Consider the following 22548-nt stretch of genomic DNA (forward strand, 5'->3'; position numbering starts at 1 on the left):
GGTGGCAGGGGATTCGCCACTCCGTCACATCAGCTATAATAGTGCAGTTGATTAACTGATAAGCAAAAGCTTATAGATTCATGCTCTAGATGACACACATTTCCCCTCCCCACCCACCCATTGCCAGTCAATTTTCAGCAGGTTGGCCAGCAGCCCAGCTCAGTCCCGGCTTGCACTGAGTCCTGGACCTATTCCCACTGCGGCTCTGCATTTAAAGTGTTATTAGGAGCCAGGCGGACAGGTAGCCTGGCTCAGTTCCAGCTCATACCAGGTTCAGGAGCTGGGCAGAGGCTGCCTGGGGACTATAGAACAGCCAACTAACGGATAAGAATTCATGAGGTTAATTGACTATTCAATGAACCAATATTTAACATCTCTAGTCAGCACAAATCTCACATACTCCCTTTGGGGAACTACTAGGTAGAGCTCATGTTAGATGGGAGGAAAGATAAGGCTGCAGAAGGATCCCCTAATCATTCTAGACCCTCTGTTCAAGTCCTGTTACAGCCAGCATCTGGTGGCATGTTTTAATTAATCAAAGGACCCAGTTTATGTGAATCAAACAATAACCAATTTATTAACGGTAAATTTACAAAATGGGGGATTTAGAGGGGTAACAATAAGAAGCAGCAAATAATGAATGGTAATCAGTTTCCAACTCTATGGTAAGTATAGCAAAAGTTTATAGCAGCCTCCTTGTTGGATCCCAGACAGTCACTCAGGATTTCAATCTCTCAGCTGACTGAGAGCTTTGAGAGAGGAGCACTGAGGAGAGCCATCGTAATCCTCTTCCACACTGAAGGTCAGGGTGGCTGGTGATGGTGTCTTCCTATGGCTGCAGTGAGTGTCTTATTATGGAGTCTGGTGATCTGTAGGGAAAAACCCTGTGCACCTTCCTCTAGGATAGGCAGCCCGGAACGGTTCGGCTGTCGGCCTTTTATGATCTCTAAGGTGGGAGACTCCTGTGAGGGAGACCCCGCAGCATTTGCCCCTGCTAGGGAGACTCTGTAGGATGTACTCCTGAGGTAAATCCAGTTGGACTGAAACTTGTTTACCTGTTTTCTGCCAGAAAGCGGGAAAATCATGGTCCAACAGACCCATGGCAGGTGGCTTGTGTTCCATTTTGATTTACAAAATGGATGACCATTCTTCCATTTTAATTTTAACAGGGGCACATCACAAACGAAACATACATTACAAATTGAACATTTAACTATTTAGGATTTTAACCTTAACACTCAGTCCCAGGGGATCCCTGTAACTCAGCCAGTGACCTCTGCGAGCTGGGTCAAAGTATTCCTGGCTCCATACACATGATGCCGCCCAGCTTCTGCTCCGGGCTAGCTCGGCTCCTCTGTCCTGCAAACAGGGGAAGTGGAGACAAGACCTTGCTCTAGAGCTGGCTGCAGTGTCTTGAGAGGATACATACCAACCTCAGGGCAGCCTGCTGGGAACCAGGGCACAGGCCCAAACTGGCTGAGAGATGGACACTCAGATTTCCCCAACCAAACATTCAGTAGCTTCAGAGGGGTAGCCAAGTTAGTCTAAAATAGGAAAAACTGAAAAAGAACAACAAATAGATTAGTAGCACCTTAAAGACTAACAAAACATGTAGCTGGGATCATGAGCTTTCATGGGCACAGCCCACTTCTTCAGATGACTGGAGTATTAAAAGTCCAGATCCAAGAATAAAGAAGTGGGTTGTGCCCACAAAAGCTCATGATACCATCTATGTGTTTTCTTAGTCTCTATGGGTATGTCTACACTACAGCACTAATTCGAACTAAGCTAATTCGAACTGGTGCATCTAGACAGAAAAACTAATTCAAATTAGTGTTTTGCTAATTCGAACTAGCATGTCAACATTGAGTGGACCCTGAACCGAAGTTAAGGCTGGTCGAAACCAGTGCCGGCAGGGCATCAGGTTAGGACTTAGAGCATGGAGCTGCTGCCTCAGGCTAGCCGAGGGCTGTGCTTAAAGGGACCCGACCCCCACCCCGGACAGACAGTTCTCAGGGATCCCTGCTTGCTTATCTACCTCGATGAGGGACAGCAAAGCACTCCTGGCTTGGAGTGCCCACGCTCGGCACATCACAGCACTCGGCCATCAGCCTGGCTGCACTTGCCGCAGGCTGCCATCCGGGTGGGTCAATCAGGGGGCTGTCAGGATCCAGGAGGTCCTGCAGGAGAGCTTCCACCCCAAGGAGCCCACAGAGCCACCCCAGTCCTCCCCATCGGGGGATCGTACCCCATTCCTCCCTCACCTCCTTCCACTTACCTCTCCTAGCCCTCCTTCCTGATGTAAAAAATAAAGGACACGTGTGTTCAAAAATAGAAACTCTTTATTTAACAAAACTGGGGGGGGGGGGAGAAAGGAGGTGGGAGAGGGGAAGAGAGAGGGTGGAAGAGGGGAGGGGGAAGCCAGGGGAAGAAGGAGGAGGGGAAGTATCAAACTATGGTACGCCATATCTTCAGTACTGTGTACAGACGTGGTCTCCTCATCTCAAAAAAGATATTTTGGCCTTGGAAAGGGTTCAGAAAAGGACAACTAAAATGATGAGGGGTTTGGAACAGGTCCCATATGAAGAGAGGCTAAAGAGACTGGGACTTTTCAGCTTAGAAAAGAGGAGACTGAGGGGGGATATGATAGAGGTCTATAAAATCATGAGTGGTGTGGAGAGGGTGCATAAAGAAAAGTTCTTCATTAGTTCCCATAATAGAAGGACTAGAGGACACCAAATGAAATGAATGGGTAGCAGGTTTAAAACTAATAAGTGAAAGTTCTTCTTCACACATCATATAGTCAACCTGTGGAACTCCTTGCCAGTCCAGCTTTCCCAGGGCCAATTGTCCAACACTCCTGTTATAAGCCTCCTCCCGCTGGAGTCTCCTTTGCTGCTGTAAATGCATCGGGTTTGCTGCAGATCCAGCGTCCTTCGCTGGTGCATCGCAGGCTGCCGACTCCAATCTCGTTCAGATACGCGCACTCACCTCCTCCTCGGATCTCAAACCTGCAGGGCAGAACCCAGGGAACGAGTGTGAGGTAGAAGCTGGGTGATTCCCGTCAGTCACAGGCAGTCCTTGCAAAGTGCAGGGAGCTGCTGCATTCGCAGCCATTCAGTTCCCCATCCTGCACCAGCACCAGGCTCCATACCCCTAGCCGAAGGGGACAGTTCCACAGGGGGCAATTGGGCAGCAGGGCCAGGCGAGCTACTAAGAGGACCTGGCCTCCATGGAGCATTTATGCCAAGGGAATATTTTAACCCCAGGTCCTGCTCCCCACCCAGCTGCCCCAGCACCCAAACAGCCTGGGCGCAGGTTCCAGGGGAGCGGCACATGGCGAGGAGCAGCAGTGACACCGCACAGAAGAGCTGGGGCCAGGCTCCCCCGGCACTTCACATCAGCTCTCAAGCCGGGCGCCCGGCCGACCAGGCTGCACTGGGGAGGTTGGAGCTAAACGGCAGCAGCACAGACCCCGGGTCCATGGTGTGACCCAGCCACTCACACCCAGCTTCACGCCAGAGCTGGACCCAGCACGATCCACCTGGTCACAAGGCGGAAGCCCGGCCTACAGGCAAACCCTCCCCCACGGTCCCATGCTGGCTCAGTATCCAGGTTCTGGGCTGGCAGGAGGCCCAGCACCACTCTGGGCAGGCTGGGATCTTCCCACCCCCAGACCTCCAGCCTCTGGCTCTGGGTGGGCCAAGACGTGTCCCAGGCACAGGCTAACCCAGCCCCCACCCGCCTGATCACATGATTGGGGTGGGCAGGAAGAGGCACCAGTAAACTGCACCCCCCACACCCAGCATGGCTCTGCTGGGATGGCAATGAGGTAACCCAAAGGATCTTGGGTAGCGAGTGGAGGGGCTCCTGGCGTCTGGTCATGACTCCCACTTACCACCTAAGGCACCTGCTGGAAACATCTAAGACTGAAGGGGGAGGATTGGGCCCAAGCGAGGAGGCTGTTTAGCTTGTGAGAGGATTAGGGCAACTGTCGGGGTGAGAATTTGCATGTAACAAGTTTCTTAGGGTATTAGGATTAGCTGGCGTCAGGCCCGGCCCTACGGCAAGGTGAGCAAGACAAATGCCTTGGGCCCCACGCTTTTGGGGCCTCGTGCAGCTGACTATTCATCATAGAATCACAGGGCTGAACGAGACCTCAGGAGTCATTGAGTCCAGCCCCCTGCCCTAGGCAGGACCAATCCCAACTAAATCATCCCAGCCAGGGCTGTGTCCAACCAAGACATAAACACCTCTAGGGATGGAGATTCCACCCCCTCCCTAGGGAACCCATCCCAGTGCTTCCCCACCCACCCAGGGAAATAGTTTTTCCTAATATCAAACCTAGACCTTCCCCACTGCAACTTGAGACCATTGCTCCTTGTTCTGCCATCCGTCACCACTGAGAATAGCCTTTCTGCAGCCTCTTCAGGAAGTTGAAGGCTGCTCTCAAATCCCCCCTCATTCTTCGCTTCTGCAGACTAAACAGACCCAACTCGCTCAGCCTCTCCTGGTAGGTCATGTGCTCCAGCCCCCAAATCATTTTGGTTGCCCTCCGCTGGACCCTCTCCAATGTGTCCACATCCTTCCTGTAGTTGGGGGCCCAGAACTGGACACAGTACTCCAGATGTGGCCTCTCCAGAATTGAATAAAGGGGAACAATCACTTCTCTAGACCTGCTGGCAATGCTCCTCCTGATGCAACCTAATATGCCATTAGCCTTCTTGGCTACAAGGGCGCCCTGTTGTCTCCTATCCAGCTTCTCACCCACTGTAACCCCCAGGTCCTTTTCTGCAGAACTACTACTTAACTGGTTGGTCCCCAGCCTGTGCAGGACTCTACACTTGTCCTTGTTGAACCTCATCAGATTTCTTTTGGCTCAATCGTCCAATTTGTCTAAGTCACTCTAGATCCTATCCTTGTCCTCCAATGTATCTACCTCTCCCCCTAGCTTAGAGTCATTTGCAAACTTGCTGAGGGTGCAATCCATCCCCTCCTCCAGCTCATTAATGAAGATGTTGAATAGAACCGATCCTTTGGGCACTCCACTAGAAACTGACCACCAACCTGACATCGAGCCGTTGATGACAACCTGCTGGGCCCGACAAGCTTTCTAACCATCTTACTGTACATTTATCCAATCCACATTCCCTTAGCTTGCTGATAAGAATATTGTGGGAGACTGTATCAAAAGCCTTGCTGAAGTCAAGGTATATCATATCCACAGAGCCATCCACCAGCTGGGCCCAGGGCCCTGCTCCGAGCGTCCTGACTTGGGTCCTGCCTGGGCTCAGGACTCCACTCCCAGCTTCCTGCCTTGGGGCCCACAAAGTCTTTGGCTAGGCCTGGCTGGCGTGTTTTGTTTTAGCTTAGTAACTTACATTTTTTATACAAAAGTATATTTCAGTATTGTTATAAGACTATAATTAGGATGCATAATGATTTGATGGATAATGACTGGCTTATATGTTCTTTAAAAAAAATTGTTTTTGTTTTTCAAGTGTTGGGGGTAGGGAGGTAATATACATTTAGCTTAAGCCTCTCTTATAGTCTCCATGCAGTTTGCAGGCATTTCACTGACTCTTCCTTTTTAATTCCCATTTAAGTAGCTTCTAATTTTTATGAAGTTCCCCTTCTTCAAGTAAATGCTGCAGTGGCGGGTTTCTTTGGCATTTCCCCCGCTAAAGTAATTACATTTAACATCACTATCACTATTACCCATAAGTCCAGATAAATTCACTGTGGGTATGTCTACACTTCATTCCTCTTTCAAGAGAGGAATGCAAGTGTAGACACCTGAAATTGCAAATGAAGCCGGGATTTATATATTCCATGCTTCATTTGCATAATTGCGTCCAGCTGCTATTTCGAAATAAAAAACGCTGTTTAGATGCGGTTATTCTGAGAGAAACCCCTTCTTTCAAAATAACCCTTAAACCTCATTTTATCAGGAGTAAAGGTTATTTCAAAAGAAGGGTTTTCTCTCGAAATAACCGCGTCTAAACAGTATTTTTTATTTCAAAATGAAGTATTTCGAAATAGCAGCCGGACGCGATTATGCAGATGAAGCGCGAGATATTAAAATCCTGGCTTCCTTTGCAATTTGGGGTGTAGAGGAATGAGGTGTAGACATACCCTCTGGGTCCAGATCCGATGCTTCATTTAGAACTTATGCTCCTCTCATGGGTTGCGGGACAAGCTGCTCCAAGAAGCAGCCACTGATACTACCTAGGAATTTGATCTCTGCCTTCCATCCTGGAGCGACACATGCCCAGGCAATATGGGGAGAGCTAAAACTCTCCAGTATTATTGGATTTTCAGCCTTTGTAGCCTCTCTCATCTCACTGAGCTTTTCACAGTCACACTCACCAGGCTGGTCAGGTGCTGGCTGGCACTTCCCTACTGCTGTGCTCTCAGGGTTCAAGCAGGGAATTTCTACCTAGGGATTCCATGGTGCAGTTTGAGGTGAGATTCTCATACCCCATCCCCACCACTGAGGCCTCATCTGCCGTTCTAGGATTCACACCCTGCGATCGGCTCAGGTGGGGGTTGGGTATTTGATCCCACCAGCTCCCACTGAAATCTGGGTGGGGATGTCGACTGAGCCCATCTCCACCTTATTGCAGTTCCAGTGGCAGCCCCAGACACCCAGGACTTATGACTCTCTGGATTCTTCCATGTCGATGCCTCGTTACAGATTCAGGGGCCTCGTTAGAGCCAGACAGACGTGGAGGCGTTGGCCCATCTCCCAGCAGGAGACACCGGCTGGCACCCGTCACTAACACACCGAGCACACACGCCCCCGAGCGCCCTCTGGCCGCTCCCACAGCACTGGCTGGGGGCTCAGACTCAACTCGGTAACTCAGGCAGCAGGGACCCAAAGCCCAGGGAGCTCACGCTGGGGGAGGGAAAGACTCACAGGTGGTTGAATTCGGTGCCGTTGGCCCATTTCCAGAGCTGCCCCGAGTCCTTCTGGAGGCCAATCCAGTGGTCGGGTTTCTCTTTGTAGCGCAGCAGGAAAGCCTAGAACAGTGGAGGGGGAGCGGAAGTGTCAGGGCCCGACCCTGCTGCTCCCCGGATCTGGGCAGGGAATCCCAGGAGTGCACAGAGGGGTCTGAGTGTTCCCAGGGGGTGGCTGAGGATTTGCCCCTCCCCCTTTTCCCAGCTCTGGGTAATTCAGTATTAACCCTCCCCCACCAAACCTAACTCCCCCCCCAACCTCTCCAGGGCTGGGTCCTGCCCCCCAAGCCAGGACAGGCCAGGCTCTGTGTGAAACCCTCCCTGACAGGCAGCTGGGCTCCCTCCACCCTCCCCGGGGAAGGCGAGAGATGATCAGCGCAGGGGATGCTGGGACGAGCCAGGCCTAAGGGAACCCCTCCCTCATCCTCAGCTGGCTGCTCTTCCCCTACCCAGGGGCACTGGCCCTTCCAGCCGCGCTGGGGTCTCAGCCCCCTCCAGCCCCAGGAGACACTGGTGCCGGGCCAGCCCCAGAGGGGCATCTCCTTCTGAGAGGCCTGACAGTGGCTGATCCCCTCGGTCATTGACACCAGAGGGGCCTGGGCCCGGCCCAGCCAGGCATTCAGCGGCTGGAAAGTCCATTGGCTCTGGGCTGCTCCTCACCCGCAGGGCAGAGCCCAGGCCAGGCCAGTGCGATGAGGCTCTCACCATTTCCTGCAGGGTGTCGATTGCAGCCAGGGAGGCCCCCAGGGCAGAGCAGTTGCTTTGGCTGTAGGCCCAGTTCCCTTCGCCCTTGGAGAAATAGAAGCATTTCCCCTGGTAGCCGACCCAGCCGTCCGGGCACGCAGGGCCCTGCACAGCTGGAGAGCAGCCAGATTGCAACACTGAAATGAGACAGGAAGGGATGAGGTAAGAGAGGACCTGCCCATGGGTTGGGAGAAATCACCCTGGCACCCCCAGGCAACCGAGACTCCTTTGACTCTTGACAGGTTCTGGGGGGAGAGGAGCCAGGAGGATGCTGGGAATCCAGCCCCGAAGGTCTCACCGGGCCACTGTCTCAGTTCACATTCAACAGGGAAATAGCTGACAAAGGGCTCGTGTGTCTAAGCCCAGAGCTGGGCCAGGCTGCGGGTCAGAGCAGGGAATGGGCAGGGGCAGCAGGGAGAGGGGGCAGTTATCCGGACAGGCAGGAGAGCTACTCTGGATAAGAGGCTGGTTCCTGGAGGAGCTCTGCTCACGGGGTTGCTGCCTTTCCCCTCCCCTGCTCTGGCTGCCCAGGAGGGGCTGTGGGGAGGGGGGGAACAAACTCCCTGCCCTTCGCCAGGCCGAGCGCCCGCTGCCCGGAGCTCCCAGCGCAGCCAGACGCAGGGCGAGGGAGACGCCTGGTGGGAGACGTTTGCCGGGCGGGGACACACCCAGCCCGGAGGCAGGGACAGCTCAGAGCAGCCCAGGCACAAGAGCAACAGCCAGACGTTCGACAGAGCCACACAAGGCAGGCCTGAGGGAAGTGCAGTCACTGACAGCCTGATGCATTCCCTATGCAGAGAGATTGCTCCCTGCTAATTCAGCATCCAGAGGGAAACTGAGGCCTCCCTGCAGGGTGACCCTTGCAGTGCCAGAGGAAGTAGCTGTAGTGGGGTCATTCGCAATTCACCCCCAGGAGCTATTGGCAGGGTTGGAGCTGCAGGTGAGGAGCCAGAGGCAGATTATTAAGGTCACTATGGAGGAGTTGCTAAATTCTAACCCAGGGCTACTTCACATGTGGCCTGTGGGCTTCATATGGCCCACAGCCCGTCTGTTTGTGGCCCATGGTGCGGTTTGGGTTTACACAGGGCTCAACATGAGGCCCACAGGTGGGAACCAAAATAAAAAAGTACAGTAATTACTCATTTAACATGTGCCCACTCAACATGTTTTGCAATAGCACAATTTTTTTTAGGGAACTTTTTCGAATAACACGACTGTCCCCAAAATAACACGAAAATAATCAAGTGGCGGACTACTTCACGCGGTGGTATAAGCTGGTGAAAACAGTGATAATACAGAAGAGCAGAGGAATACACGTGGTCACGGCGCTCCTCCGCACACTCACGTGTTTATCTTTGTGTTTTAACAAACCGCGGCGACTTGTGTTGCTAGATATCGAACGTTGATGCTGACGACCCAGCACCAACAAAAAATTGACTTTGCCACCTCCATGTGAAACGCAACCCCCACCTTTTCCATTATTTTTAATGGGAAAACTGACCCCACATAGCACATTTTCGCTTAGCACAAACATTTTCAGAAACGCATCTCTAGTGTTCAATGAGGAATTAATGTAGTCAGTATAATGGTCTTCTGTTGATCTGCATTTTAGTAGTTAAAATTCCTGGACTGTCATGGCTCAGTAAAAGTGCTGCCATCAGGTCACTATTGCATTTTATTAATATCAGGAGAACTGACTTAAATGGGGCCTGCGTGTTGGGTAGTCCTGCCTTCATCTTTGTATTCATGCCCCTCAGTGTGAAAGAAGCTATTTGCATATATTTGCATGTCTATGCAACCACACTGAAGCTGCAGCCCTCGGCATGTGCTGTGAGTATCATTGTGGCCTCTGGGGCTTCCAAAGTTAAGTAGCCCTGATCCAGCCCACACCAAATGCCATGTGAGTTCGGGATTTCCCCCCACTCACCTCCTGCCCCCTCCCCTGAATCACTCCTGCTCACGCTCAGTCTGGGGCATTTGGGACAGAGCCGCAAACCCCTCCAGCCATTTAGAGCACTTGCTCCTTTGCACCACAGCGACGCTTTAGCTGGTTTTGAAGCCTTCCCCTGTGGCTGGGACACACACGGGTTTGGGAGCCTCTGGCACAACAGCAGCAGAGATCAAAGAACGAATAGGCCGTGCACCCGCCTGCATGTCCCTGGAAGTGTCACAGTGCCGGATGCTATACGCACTGGTGCTCGCACGCGGATGGAGCAGGGCCGGCAGTGCAGACACTGCTCCCTGGTGTGGAATTTGTGTCCCACGTTCCAGGGAGCGGCTGCAGCTGCGCAGGGCACAATTTCACACTCTGCACCAAGCTGCACGTGGGCCTGTACAGGCTCCCAGGAGAAAGGCTGCCAGACCTGTGGACTCCTTCCCGTACTGCCTAGGAGGGCCCTGGCCCAGCAAGGCCCAACTGGTGCCATTTCTACCATCTGGCCCCACTGCACTCTGCACATGCCAGGGAGAGTAACCCCAAGCTCACAGATCCCACCTTAAACTGTGTGGGCCCACACTGCCTTCAACAGGGCAGCTGGCTCTGGTGTAAGGTTGCTGAGGCAGATACACCAGTGCAAACCCCTCACACACACGTGCCAGAGCAGCACGTCCCACTCTGGTCACTTGCTGCAGTGACCGGCACCAGGGCAGGCCCCGTTCTGCACCACAGCCGCACACTTACAGGTGAACTGGTGCAAATTGGTAACGCACCAGTCAGTAGCATCAGCACAGAGGATTCCCAGTGCAGACAGACCTGCAGTCACCCCCCGCCGGCTGCTATACCCTCCAGGATCCTGGGATCTGATCACTGGACAAGAGCTAAAACCCAGCCTTTCCCCAGACTGGGGGCAGACACAGCCGGGCTCACATTCACCAGGAACAGCAGCTCTCAGCACCACATGATACCTGTGCATGTGAGGGAGTCACCGTGGGGCCCTCCCCAGGTCACTCACTGGTGGGCATCACACCCCACTAATGGGGGTGTCTGTGCTGCACCCCCCGGCTCATTTCAGGGACAGGCAGCACCTGCCAGCCCGGCCCTGGGCACAACGCAGGGATGCATGAAGGCCAGGCTGGTACATCAAGCTGTAGGCAGAGGGCCCAGCTCACTGCTGCCCTGCACGCGCCCCTTCACTCCTCATCCTCCCCCCCCACCCACACGGGTGTCAGTGACTGTGTCTGGAGCCCGGCAATAGTCACTGGGACCCCACATGCTCAGAGATGGGCGGGGGGGCCTACTGTCAGTCAGACCCTCCCCCCACAGCGAGTGCCCAGGGCAGGGCCTGGAGGGGGGGGCAGGAAGCGGCTCTGGGAGGAGCATCCCCCAGATACCCTCTGTCCCAGGGGCAGGAACCAGACAGGCCAGGAGGAGACGCTGTGACTGGGGCAGCTCCAGGGGGGTGGGACGTGCAGAGAGGGGAGCAGGGGGGCTGAGAACTCACCTGTGAGGGCAGCAACAGCGATGAGGAAACCTAAGGACACGACTCCGAGAGCAACTCCGAGGGCGACTGTGCATTTCCAGTAGTAACAGCGATGCCCTGAAACAGAGGAACCCGTCAGGCCGGGCCGCGAGGCCGCGTCTCGCTGACAGCACCAGGCTGGGGCTGCCTTAGAACACGCCCCGTTCTGTCCATCACACCTCCCACTAGACGCTCTGGGAGAGGCACCCGGAGGTTCAGACAAGCTGGGGCTGGCAGAACAGCCCCTCCCCCCTCAGCCCAGAAGCCCCTCCCCCTCTCCCCCTCCACACACTGCTGTTTTAGTGTTTTACAGTAGCGGTTTCTTACACTGTATTCTGTGGGCCTGCTCCCTGCAGGGCGGTGCTACTTCTAGTAGCAGTTTCTTATAGGAGCAGGTCAGTACTCCTGCACATCAGAAACCGCCCCGGGTAGCACATTCCCACAGGGAGCAGATCTACACACAGCACTGTATGGAACAGCCCTCGGTAGGATTGTGCTACTTCTGGCAGAAGTTTCCTATTGGAGCATTCCCTTATGATCGTACGGATAAGAAAATGCTACTGGCAGCACATTCCTATAAGGTAGCAGCTTTCTGTGTTATACCTGCACCAGGCCGTTGAGCTCAGGGCACAGAGATAAAGACCCACATGTTCCAGTGAAAGGAGCTCTCCTCTCCCTCCCCCCCCCCCACACACGAGGTCTCACCTGGGCATGACACATCTGAAGGGAAGGAGGAGCCAGGCTGACAGGGGCCCAGGCTGTCACAGGAGGTCTGATCCCCCTGCTCAGACACACTCTCAGTGCTTGGTGCACCAGCCATCTTCTGGGAGCCAAGGATCTGGGCCTTGGGAGCCCCGGGGGATCTAGCACCTGCTGCTGGCAGATGGGGGCTAGGCACTCTGCTTTTCTCCTGCTTGGTCCTCGGCAGCGACCAGGACCATTGCTCCCATTTAGTCCTCCAGCGTCTATCAACAGGCGGGTCCTGCAGCAGCTCTTGGCTCTCATAGTCCCCATCTGCTGGCCCCATGGTCTCTCTGCCACGCTCGGGCTGCAGACGCTGCTGCAGGCGCTGGGCCAGGCTCAGCTCCTCTCTGAGTGGCGGGTCCGATGCAGCAACAGCAAAGCGCTGCCGGGCGGGTCCTGACCCCGGCGCCCTCCCTGCTCCGCACCCCGCGGCCGGGCTGGAACCGAGACGGGACAAGGGGAACAGAAGCGGTGCAGCGGGGATTCAGTCCCGTCAATCCCCCCCTTGCCCCGCCTCCCCAAGGGCTGCACAGACTGGGGCTCTTCCAAGTCCCTCCCCACCGCCAGGACCCTCCTGCCCGGGACCTGACGCTACCAACAAGAGGGAGCCGGGACCCGAGGGGGCAGCAGCCCGAGAGGCGGGGAACCCCAGAGACCCACCCTGGATGTTTCCCAGCTGAGTTCACAGCCCGAAGGCGGGGGTGGGATATTGACGCAGAAGCTGCGTGGCCGGTGCAGCCCGTCCCCAACCCGGGCCCAGTGTTGTTTGTACTCAGGCCCCCCCCTCCCCAGCAGGGCCGACTTATCCGGTAGGCACAGTGCCTAGGGCCCACGATACTTTTAGGGGCCCATGAAAATGTTTTAATTTCTTTTAAAATCAGAAGGGAAAAAAATGAACTTTTAGGGTCAAAGAAAATGTTTTAATTTTTTTCTCACATGAGAAAAAAATGAAACTTTTAGGGCCCACGAAAATCTATTAAATTTTGCCTAAAACAGAAAAAAAATAAAATGTTGAAGTATTAAAAGTTATATCAAAATTAATTTTTAATATTGAGGGCTCGCCAGCCACGCTGTCCGGCGATCTGCGCTGCGCAGATTGCCCGAACCCGGCTCTTCCGGGTTGCAATCTACTCACCACGGGTGAGTAGATTGCATTATTTGTCGAGCCCTGTTTTATTATGGTGGGAGGGGCCCACGAAGGCAAAAGTGCCTAAGGCCCACGAAAGTCATAGTGCGGCCCTGCTCCCCAGGGACCTTCCCCTCCCCCCCCCCACAGCTTCACCCCAGCACCTTCTCCTCCCCCCTCTTCATTGCTCTCTCTCCATCCTCCCGGCTGCCATGCTCCAGCCGTGCCTCTCACCTGAGCATCCTGTGGGTTCCGAACGGGATTAGGCTCCTGGATCGCGGGCAGAAGGAGCCTGGCCCGGCTGCAGACACAGAAGCAGGCGTGAGCGGCTCTTCTCGGAGTTCGCCAAAGTGGCACAAAGTGTTGCCCCTGGCCCCGCTCAGTCACTTAGCGCAGCCCCGCCCAGCTCCTCCTCCCCCAGCTTCCTCACCTGCCCAGACGCGGCCCCGCCTAGGGTGCCGGGCGAAACTCTGACTTGCAGGGAAAAGTTTGTTTCCAAGAAGCCAGTGCCGCAGGGATGAGAAATTAAATTAAGTGTCTTCAGAATCACTGCCTGCTTGTGTTGTTATCCACACAGCCGGGTGTATAGGCAAAAGGGCCTCTGTGTTCCCTGCTGGCTGCTCTCAGGTGACAGCCCCCATTCTTTAGGTGTGTCCTTGGCCCATTGAGAGCCATTGTTCCACAGGGCCTCGGTAATTAGCATGTCCACAGGCCCGGCCCTGCCCAATGCTTAACCACATGGAGGGAAATCTTCAGTGTTCATACAAGTACATGCTAATAATTGCACACACAGACATTATACAAACACATGAACAGCGTACATAGGATTATTAGATAATAAGCTTCTATTCAATACCTCACATGGCCCCCTCCTATACCATTTTTGGGGCCAACACCCCCACCTATGGGTGCATCAGTGATCTGGCTGCTCCCCTCAAGATCCAGCAACGTGACACAGAAATACCCAATAGCAAAGTTAAATTGCAGGCAGTGAAGAGGTGCATTTCCTCCACCTCATTTACTTGTCAAAACTCTCAACTCAAAGTACCATGACAAATACCAAAGGGTATGTCTACACTGCCTCCCTAGTTCAGATTTAAATATCCCAGGCTTTATTTGCATGTTCCCGGGTGCCGCCATTTTTAAATGCCCCGTAGTTCGAACTCCCTGCCCGTGGCTGCATGCGGCATGGACTAGGTAGTTCGAATTAAAGCTCCTAATTTGAACTACCATTACTCTTCCTGCAAGGAGGTTTAATGGTAGTTCGAATTAGGAGCTTTAATTCAAACTACCTAGTCCATGCCGCGTGTAGCTGCAGGCAGGGAGTTCGAACTACGGGGCATTTAAAAATGGCGGCACCCAGGAACATGCAAATAAAGCCCGGGATATTTAAACCCCGGGCTTCATTTGCAAGTTTGAATGCCTACATTAGCCACCCTAGTTCAAACTGGGGTGGCAGTGTAGACATACCCAAACTGCTTTGCAAGATGTGTCATGCTATGACATGAGTATTTAATAAGTCATCCTGATAACCATAATAAATGTCAGGGCGAGAGGTGACTCACTCAACCAGTGCATTTTTCTAATTACACTTCAAAGAAAGTCGTTGGAAAATTAGTTTAGCACCTTGCATCAGAGTAAGCTGAAAACCAGCTTTCTACTAGGGATGTGCATGTGAATCCGAGTCCATTGTTAACTGATGAACCTGGGCAACAGTTTTAGTTGCATATTTATTATGCAAATAAAATGTTATTGGTCTGCCAAGAGTCCTGGCCCCCAGAGCTGCTGCAAACAGCCAGCTTTAGCTCCACCAGCTCCCCCCCTCCCCTCCTTAGAACCTCCCCACCTCCCCGTGCTGACCACGTGGCTCTGGCCCCGGCTGGCACAGCCCAAGAAGCGGTGGGCACCCGCCATGTAGCTCTGGTTCTGGTCCCGGAGGGTGTTGCTGGAGCAGCCACAGACTGCCCACCACACAGGGGTCACAGGAGCAGCTGTGGGGCACCCACCATGGGGCTCTGGCTCCGGCCAGAGTTGCAATTGCAGCCATGAGCCACCCGTCATGCCAAGGCTGCCGGAGAAGTCGCAGGCCGCCCGCCATGCGGTCCACAGCTCCAGCCCTGGGGAAGGGCCATGTGGTGAGTTCTCCAGCTGCCCGCCCCAGAGTAGCTGAGCAGCCACTGCATGGCTCTGTTGAGCTGGATGAGCCTCAGAGTGAACACTAGCTGGGTGTTGTTCCCAGGCCCGTGGCCAGATGCCAGCGGTTCACAAACCAGCAGAGGTCTGTGAACCAGTGGTTGGGAACTGCTGCCCTAAAGGTCTTTGCAGTTGCACAGAACCTGCTCTCCACAGAGCTCAAGGCGTTTTGGATGAGCTTGCTACAGCCATGGCGGAGAGGATGGAATTAAGGCATCGGCAGTAAGCACCCCCCTGCTACGTCCACAGAGTCACTGAGTCAGTAGCAGCTGTAGGAACAGAACCCAGGCACCTGAACTCAGCCCTGTGGTTTAACAGTTACACAGCTTTCTCCCACAGCTGGGTTCAAACTGTGTGCCCTAGACAACCTCCCCTCTTCTAGTCAGAAAGTGGCAACTACTGCTGGACAAATCACATTATTTATTTGCTCTTCAGCCCAGTGGACCCCTCATCTTGGGAAGGAGAGAAAAAGTCTTCTTTCTGCCCACTATCTTCCCCACATCATCCTAAGGGAAATTATATTTCAAAGCAATACCCCTTTCCACTAAGATCATGTCACAACATGACCTGTTCCCCATCATGAGGACACAACGTCTGTGATGTGGTCACTGGAACCACCTATCTGCAGCCAGTGCTAGCTAAGTCCTGGTGACTGTTGGTCTGGCAGGGCCAGCAGAGCCCTTCCTAAGGGCAATTTCAAAGCAGCTACCTCGATTACAGCTCAGGTGCAGTTTGGCTACGTGGGGTGATCAGGGAAACCCCCCTTCCAGTATCATCGGATGGCGAGTTGTGTCTGAGCCGTGTTCCAATGAACCAGTGTCCTTGGCTCTGCTTTTATCCCCAGGTTAGCAGGTGCCGACCAAACCAACTCCAGGTGCTGAAGGATCCTGGCTGTGTCTCTTCCCTGCTGCCCGGTGAGGGCTGGGCTGGCGGGTTCCAGTGGAGAGAATTGCCACGTCACTCAGGCTGGCTGGTGTCGCTGGTTTATCTGCCCAGCCCCAGCCCTGCACAGCCAGGGCAGGTGGAGCCGACAGAGCTGGGGCTGCCCTGGTCTCTCTGCAGCCACTGTTGGCTGAAGACTCCCAAAGCCCCTGACACACACAGGGAGGCGTGTGCTAGAGGGGGCCAGTTCCATGGTCAGAGAGTGGGGCCAGGCCCCCGGCTATTGTGCCCTGGGGCAGCTCCACTGAAATCCCTGAGCCCAGCCCCCCAGCTGGTGAAAGGAGCCAGCGCCCCTCTGGGGTCTGATCCTCAGCTCTGATTGTTCCCATGTGTGGAACAATGTCCCATCTTTCTAATAAAGAGACAGGCATGATCCCTGCCCCTATGCAAATACTAAGAAGTTGTTATAGTTCAATGTGAGAGCCTGGAATTTTACAATGGGGGCAGTTCCTGCTGTCTGCCCTCGGGGGGTTGCCCCCACAGTCCTTATAACCTCTGACAGCAGTAGGGTGGCCCACTCAGCTGATCCAAAGGGAGCTTCCCATCTCTAACAGCCACCAACTTCATCAGAGGGGCAGGACATTGCTGTACTGGACAGCAACGCAATAACCTGCCCCTCCCTCACCCCCATTAGTTACAAGCGGCAGCTTGTATCTTGCCACAGAAGGGTAGAGTCCGTTGCTCTCCAGGTTCTTGTGTGATACTGACAGTCTCTGAACGGGCCCATCAATGTAAAGAGCTGGGCAGGATTCAGAAAGGACCATCAAGGAGTTCTTGTGGCAGAGAGCTCCATGGGCCAGTTATGCCTGGTGAGAAAACACATTCCATCCTTGAATTGCATTTCTCTACCTTTGAGTGAGGGGAGTGGTTCAGAACAGCCTTTTGAGGGAACAGGACAAGCTAACCACAATCCTGCCCCCTTAGTGGAAATGGTCTGAAATTGCATTTCAATCAGGCAACAGACAGATACAAGGACAGCTAACTATACAAAGTCATTTTCTTACAGCTCATCTAGGCTATTAGCAGATCAGTGGGGTAAGGAGAGGGCATAACTTTTAAATTGCCACCCCCTATTTTGTCCATAACTAGGCTGAGCAGAGTTTTAGGTTTATCTATCATTGATAGAGAATATTGATTTTTCAGCATTCCTTTTAACATTTTCACAGCTGCACAAAATTGGAGCTCAGACAATTATTTAGTGAGACCCTGATGCACGGATTCAAGCAAGTAATGCATTGTAAGCCATTAAAACAAAATCTAACCTCATGGTAAATATCCTTCAACCAACAAATCAGACCCGTGTTTAGCTCTTCATTCACCAAGGCATCTGTAACAAGCCTCATTCAGAAATAGGCCGGTGACTGCAAAGTTTGGAAGCAGTATTTCTCATATCTACATTTTGATCACCTGCAACAGAAATATAGTATTTGTACAGTGTGTGTGAAATTGATGTTTGCCAACTTTACCAAGAGACAGCTAATTCTCCCCAAGCATAACATGTCACAAGGAGAGGAGCTGGGATGCAGAAAATGCAGCAGTTTCCCCAATTAAGACAATTTCCCAAACTGGACAGTCCCTACTAGAAAGAATCAATGGACACAAATCAGCTATTCCTAAAGAGAATATACAGAAACCTGTTGGGAACACTTCAATCTACCTGGTCACACTTAAAAGATCTCCAAGTGGTTGTCTTGTTATAGACACAGAGAAGGGTTGGCATTACAATTCAGCCACAAATGTAATTCACACTTATGGTGTCAATTAAGATAACGGAAGTCTGGAATATTATCAACCAAACAATAAAGGTGCCAAAGAGCTTCCCCACTTATCACCCTGATTAGCCATTTATTAACTCAGAAATAGCTGTTCTTTCCCTTCCTCTCCCTCGTGCGAGCTTCTGTACTTAATCTGATTTGGCAGTTTTATAATGTGTTCACTTTTTTCATTGTATCCCTCTGGTATATATGGTCATGCCAATTCTCTTCCAGAATATGATCTGAGGAAGTGGGTCTGGCCCACGAAAGCTCATCACCTATTAAACCATCTTGTTAGTCTTTAAAGTGCTACATAGTTTTCCTTTTGTTTTAGCAAGATCAGACTAACACAGCTACCTATTACTAATCTCCATGCTTTGTTAGTCTATAAAGTGCTACCAGACCATTTGTTGTTTTTTTAACTTTATCCCCATTAAGAGTTTAGGTGCACATACTAAGAGCCCATTTCTCCCTGCCCAAACCCTTGTACCAGCCCTGCCCACTGCCAGGGGCTGTGAAAGGCCCCCGGGTTAGAATTCTCCCCTCGCTGCCACTCACCTGCCTCCCCACCAGCCCACGGGCAGCTATACCCAGCCTGGGACAGTGCCAGCATGACACAGAGAAAGATCTGCTTTCTGCAAGCAGGGAGCAAAAAGCAAACAGCATTCCTCTCTAGATTAATGATCTCTGGGCTGTGTCCCTGCAGAGCCCTTGCTAAGCATCTCCCCCGCTCCCACACACACACATACACACACACTCCAATCAACCTCCCCCACGATCCCCTTTGCCCAAGTGGGGCGTGTCCCCATACTGTTGGCAGGATCCAGGCTGCACGGTGGGGGATCATGGTGAAACCCACAGGGGTGCACACGACCTTGGAGGAGCAATTTCGTAAGTAACTTGAGTCCAGCCCGAGGAGCTGCCAACACTCCAGGGTCCCTGTCACAGAGCACAGCAGCGGCTTCCCAGCCGGTGTGCAGGAAGGACCGGGGGCCAGGCAGCTGGGAATTAAAGGGAGAGCAGGGTCCCAGAGAGGGTGACTAATAGCAGCTGGCCCTAGCCACCAAACAGAGCCCAGAGACAGCAAGTGGGGGGGGGGGGGCGGTTTGCCCAGGGTTGGCCCCCCTGTCCTGGGAATCCTGGCAACCAGCTGCAGGTGGCTGGGCAAATGAACTCAAACTCAACTAGAGACAAGGAGGAGAGAAGACAATGGGGCTAACCCGATGTCACCACCCCCAGACAGCTCCCCGCCAGCAGCGTCCTCATCTGCTCAGCAACCATCCCAGTGTCTTACCACCCTCCTCGGAAAATACCTTTTCCTACTATCCAACTTAGACCTCCCCCACTGCAACTTGAGACCATTGCTCATCTGCAACCACCAAGAACACACTGGCTCCACCCTCTTTGGAACCTCCCTTCAAGTGATTGAAGGATGCTATCAAGTCCCCCCTCTCTTCTCCGGTGGTCGCAGCTCCTAGTCCCAGCACGTCTGGACTTGTTGCATCAGTTATAAATGTAAAGTAAAAATAAAAATAAAAAAAAATTGCTTGAGCTCTGGCACGTCTTTCATCACAAATGAACCACCTGGACTCGGTCCCGTCCCCTCCTTGCTGCGTCCACTTTGCTGGTGTGTGCAGGCAGGGAGGGTTGGCTGGAATCTGTCCCTTTCAGTCCCCTCCAGGGATGGAGGGAGCTGAGGTGGGAGGCAGACATCTGGCCTTGGTTCCTTTAATCCCTTATAGTTAGGGTGGCAGACACCTTTCCTTGCTCTGCTGCCTGCATTCAGTACCCACCGAAGAGATGTCAGTGCAGGGAGAGACCGTGAGCTAAGGTGGGGGATGGGGGGGGAGGTAGGGAAGAGCCAGGTTATGGGGGTGAAATGAGCAGGTGGAAGTGGGTGCTGGAATGCCCTGGTGGCTCCCCTCAATGAGCGCACACACACATACACACACCCCGCGGGTGCTACAGGCTCTTTTGATCTGAGCTCTTTTGTGCTTTGTCTGGTGAAGTCACAGAGCCCTACTGGGTGGGACTTGTGCCAAGAGAGATTACCATGGCGTGGAGCTCTGGGAGATGGGGGGGGGGGTTCAGCATGTGGGACGCTGAAGGGTCAGCTCATTGGGCAGGGGGTGACACCCCTCAGGCAGGGCCTAGAGAGCCTCCCCCCCAAGAATGTGCCCAGGGACCCCAAGATTGGGGCAGTGGACGGGCATCTGATGTGGTCCCATTCTTTGTCTTGATTTTATCCCTTCCCTTCTGGCCATCCCAATGGACTCAGATCTCTGCAAATCGCCTCCTGCTGCTGCAGAGCCTCCAGCTTCTCCCCAACCCTGATTGGTTAATTTTGTGTCCTGCCACCCCCACCTCCGCCTGTCCCCAGCCCTCCTGTTAGTTGTGATCCTGCCCAGCCCCCACCTCCGCCTGTCCCCAGCCCGGCTGTTAGTTATGATCCTGCCCAGCCCCCACCTCTGCCTGTCCCCAGCCTGCCTGTTAGTTCTGTCTCAGCCCACCCCCCACCTCCGCCTGTCCCTAGCCCGCCTGTTAGTTCTGTCTCAGCCCACCCCCCACCTCCGCCTGTCCCCAGCCCGCCTGTTAGTTCTGATCTTGCCCAGCCCCCACCTCTGCCTTTCAGTGCCTGTCTATTCTCTGGGGCTGCAGTAGGTTTCTCCCACCTCCCTTCTCCAGATCTGCGAGGAAGCGGGAGGAGCTTCTGGGATCATAGAGATGAGGAGCCAGGGGCTGAGCAGGGGGGAATCCTCTAGGGTTATAGATGCCAGAGAGGCTGATTTCAGGGATACAGTTGGAGCCAGTCGCCTGTGTCCCACACCCAGATCCAGGGTCAGATTTTCTCCCCGGGGAGGGAGCCCGGAGGGAAAGTGAAGATCGGGGCCTCGGCTGTAGCATCGATAAATGTCACCCGCCCCTGGTCACAGTCCAGACAAACCCAGATCCTGCTGGGGGGGCTCAGGGGCAGGAGGGTCACTGGGGCAGTGAGAGTCCGGAACTGTTCCCAGTGCCGCTCCACAGCCCAGATCCCGCCTTTAGGGGTCAAGCTGAACCCTCCCTTCCTGTTCACCGACTCTCTGGCCACCCCCACATCCCAGTATCGCCCATCCCCCACCTCCACCTCCCAGCAATGTCTCCCCGAGGTGAAGCCCTCACTGCCCAGCACACAGCACACGGTGTCAAATCTCTCCGGGGTGTTGGGCCGTTGCTGTGATACGGAGTCACAGCTCACCCATTTCCCATCCTCCGACAGGATGAGGTTGGGATGGGCCGTGTCTGGATCCAGAGTCATGTTGGCTGGGGGGAGAGAATCAGAGCGTGAGGGGCAGAGTTTGTGATTCCCCCTGTGACACGTCTCCCCCCCGCACGGCACGTCTGGGCTCGGCTCCTTTCCCGCCGCACTGGGGCTCTGGGCCGAGCTCCGACCTGCCCCCCACCAGGCTGCTCAGCCTCCGGCCCAGCGCCCAGACCCCGCAGAGCCAGCAGGGAGGGGCAGGGACCGGCCCCAGCTGGGCTGGGCGGGAAGAGGCTGAACAAGGCGAGTCCTGCACTGGGGGTGCGGAGGGAACGGGGGTGTCTCTGTCCCAGCCATGGCAGGAAGCTGACTCAGGGGTGACAGAAGGAAGAGGGGCCCCAGGGAGCTGAGGGGGGTCCCAGCGGGGGCTGGGCGGACGGAGAGAGAAGCTGAGCTCACGCGGGGGGAGAGGAAAAGGGGAACAGGACCAGAGCTCTGCTCTCAGCAGCTCCCCAGCTGCCTGCAATGGGCCCAGGACTGCCCCTGTCTGTGCCCCGTGCCCTGGTGCTCTGGGGTCTGATCCATTCCTTCCCCCTCCCATGGACTCTTGGGTCCTCTGCCGGGGGCAGGAGAAAGAGCAACATCCCCGAGTGCTCCAGAGTCCATGCTGAGCACAGCCCCTCAGTCACTGGGGGGGGAAGGGAAACTCCCCTCTTGGACGCCCTGCACCAAAGAACAAGGGGAGCCCAAGGCCAAGAGCTGCCAAGGAGGCCAGGCCAAGCCAAGCGTGCTGGAGAGAGACAGCCAGGAGGGAGGGACAAGGGAGGGGAGAGAGGGAGAGACCAGTGCCTGGAACCATATTGGATGGGATGGAAAAGGAGATCACTGGGGGGGGGGGGCTACATCTCTGGGGCAAGGGGAGTGGAGCAGAGGGAGGGCATGTCTACACTACCACCCTAGTTCGAACTAGGGTGGTAATGTAGGCAACCGGAGTTGCAAATGAAGCCCGGGATTTGAATTTCCCGGGCTTCTTTAGCATATTGCCGGCGCCATTTTTAAATGTCCGCTAGTGCGGACTCCGTGCCGCGCGGCTACATGCGGCACGGACTAGCTAGTTCGGACTAGGCTTGCTATTCCGAACTAGCTGTATGCCTCGTTCCACGTTGTGTACAGCTAGTCCGGAATAGCAAGCCTAATCCGAACTAGCTAGTCCATGCCGCGTGTAGCCGCACGGCACGGAGTCCGCACTAGCGGACATTTAAAAATGGCGCCGGCCGACAACATGCTAATGAAGCCCGGGAAATTCAAATCCCGGGCTTCATTTGCAACTCCGATTGCCTACATTACCACCCTAGTTCGAACTAGGGTGGTAGTATAGACATACCC

General features: G+C 54.2%; 1 protein-coding gene and 1 pseudogene across 2 annotated transcripts in view; both read right to left on the minus strand.

The window, feature by feature from the left end:
• Positions 1 to 2318: 2318 nt before the first annotated feature.
• LOC149522221 (C-type lectin domain family 2 member D-like) lies at positions 2319 to 13620 on the minus strand. The gene is made up of 6 exons (XM_089770629.1): positions 13267 to 13620; positions 11868 to 12343; positions 11145 to 11240; positions 7666 to 7841; positions 6920 to 7023; positions 2319 to 3011 (listed from the first exon to the last, which is right to left on the minus strand). Exons 1-6 carry the CDS (start codon positions 13272 to 13274, stop codon positions 2864 to 2866), a joined length of 1008 nt encoding a protein of 335 aa, XP_089626755.1. The 5' UTR covers positions 13275 to 13620; the 3' UTR covers positions 2319 to 2863.
• A 7089-nt stretch (positions 13621 to 20709) lies between these two features.
• The window catches only part of LOC142823245 (zinc finger protein RFP-like), a 53697-nt pseudogene continuing 51858 nt past the window's right edge, over positions 20710 to 22548 (minus strand). The window contains exon 8 of the transcript XR_016347284.1: positions 20710 to 21224. The product of XR_016347284.1 is annotated as a zinc finger protein RFP-like (transcript). The remainder of the gene's footprint in view (positions 21225 to 22548) is intronic.

The sequence above is a fragment of the Pelodiscus sinensis genome, chromosome 19 (assembly GCF_052426305.1).
Source record: "Pelodiscus sinensis isolate ZL-2025 chromosome 19, ASM5242630v1, whole genome shotgun sequence".
Lineage (NCBI taxonomy): Eukaryota > Metazoa > Chordata > Testudines > Trionychidae > Pelodiscus > Pelodiscus sinensis.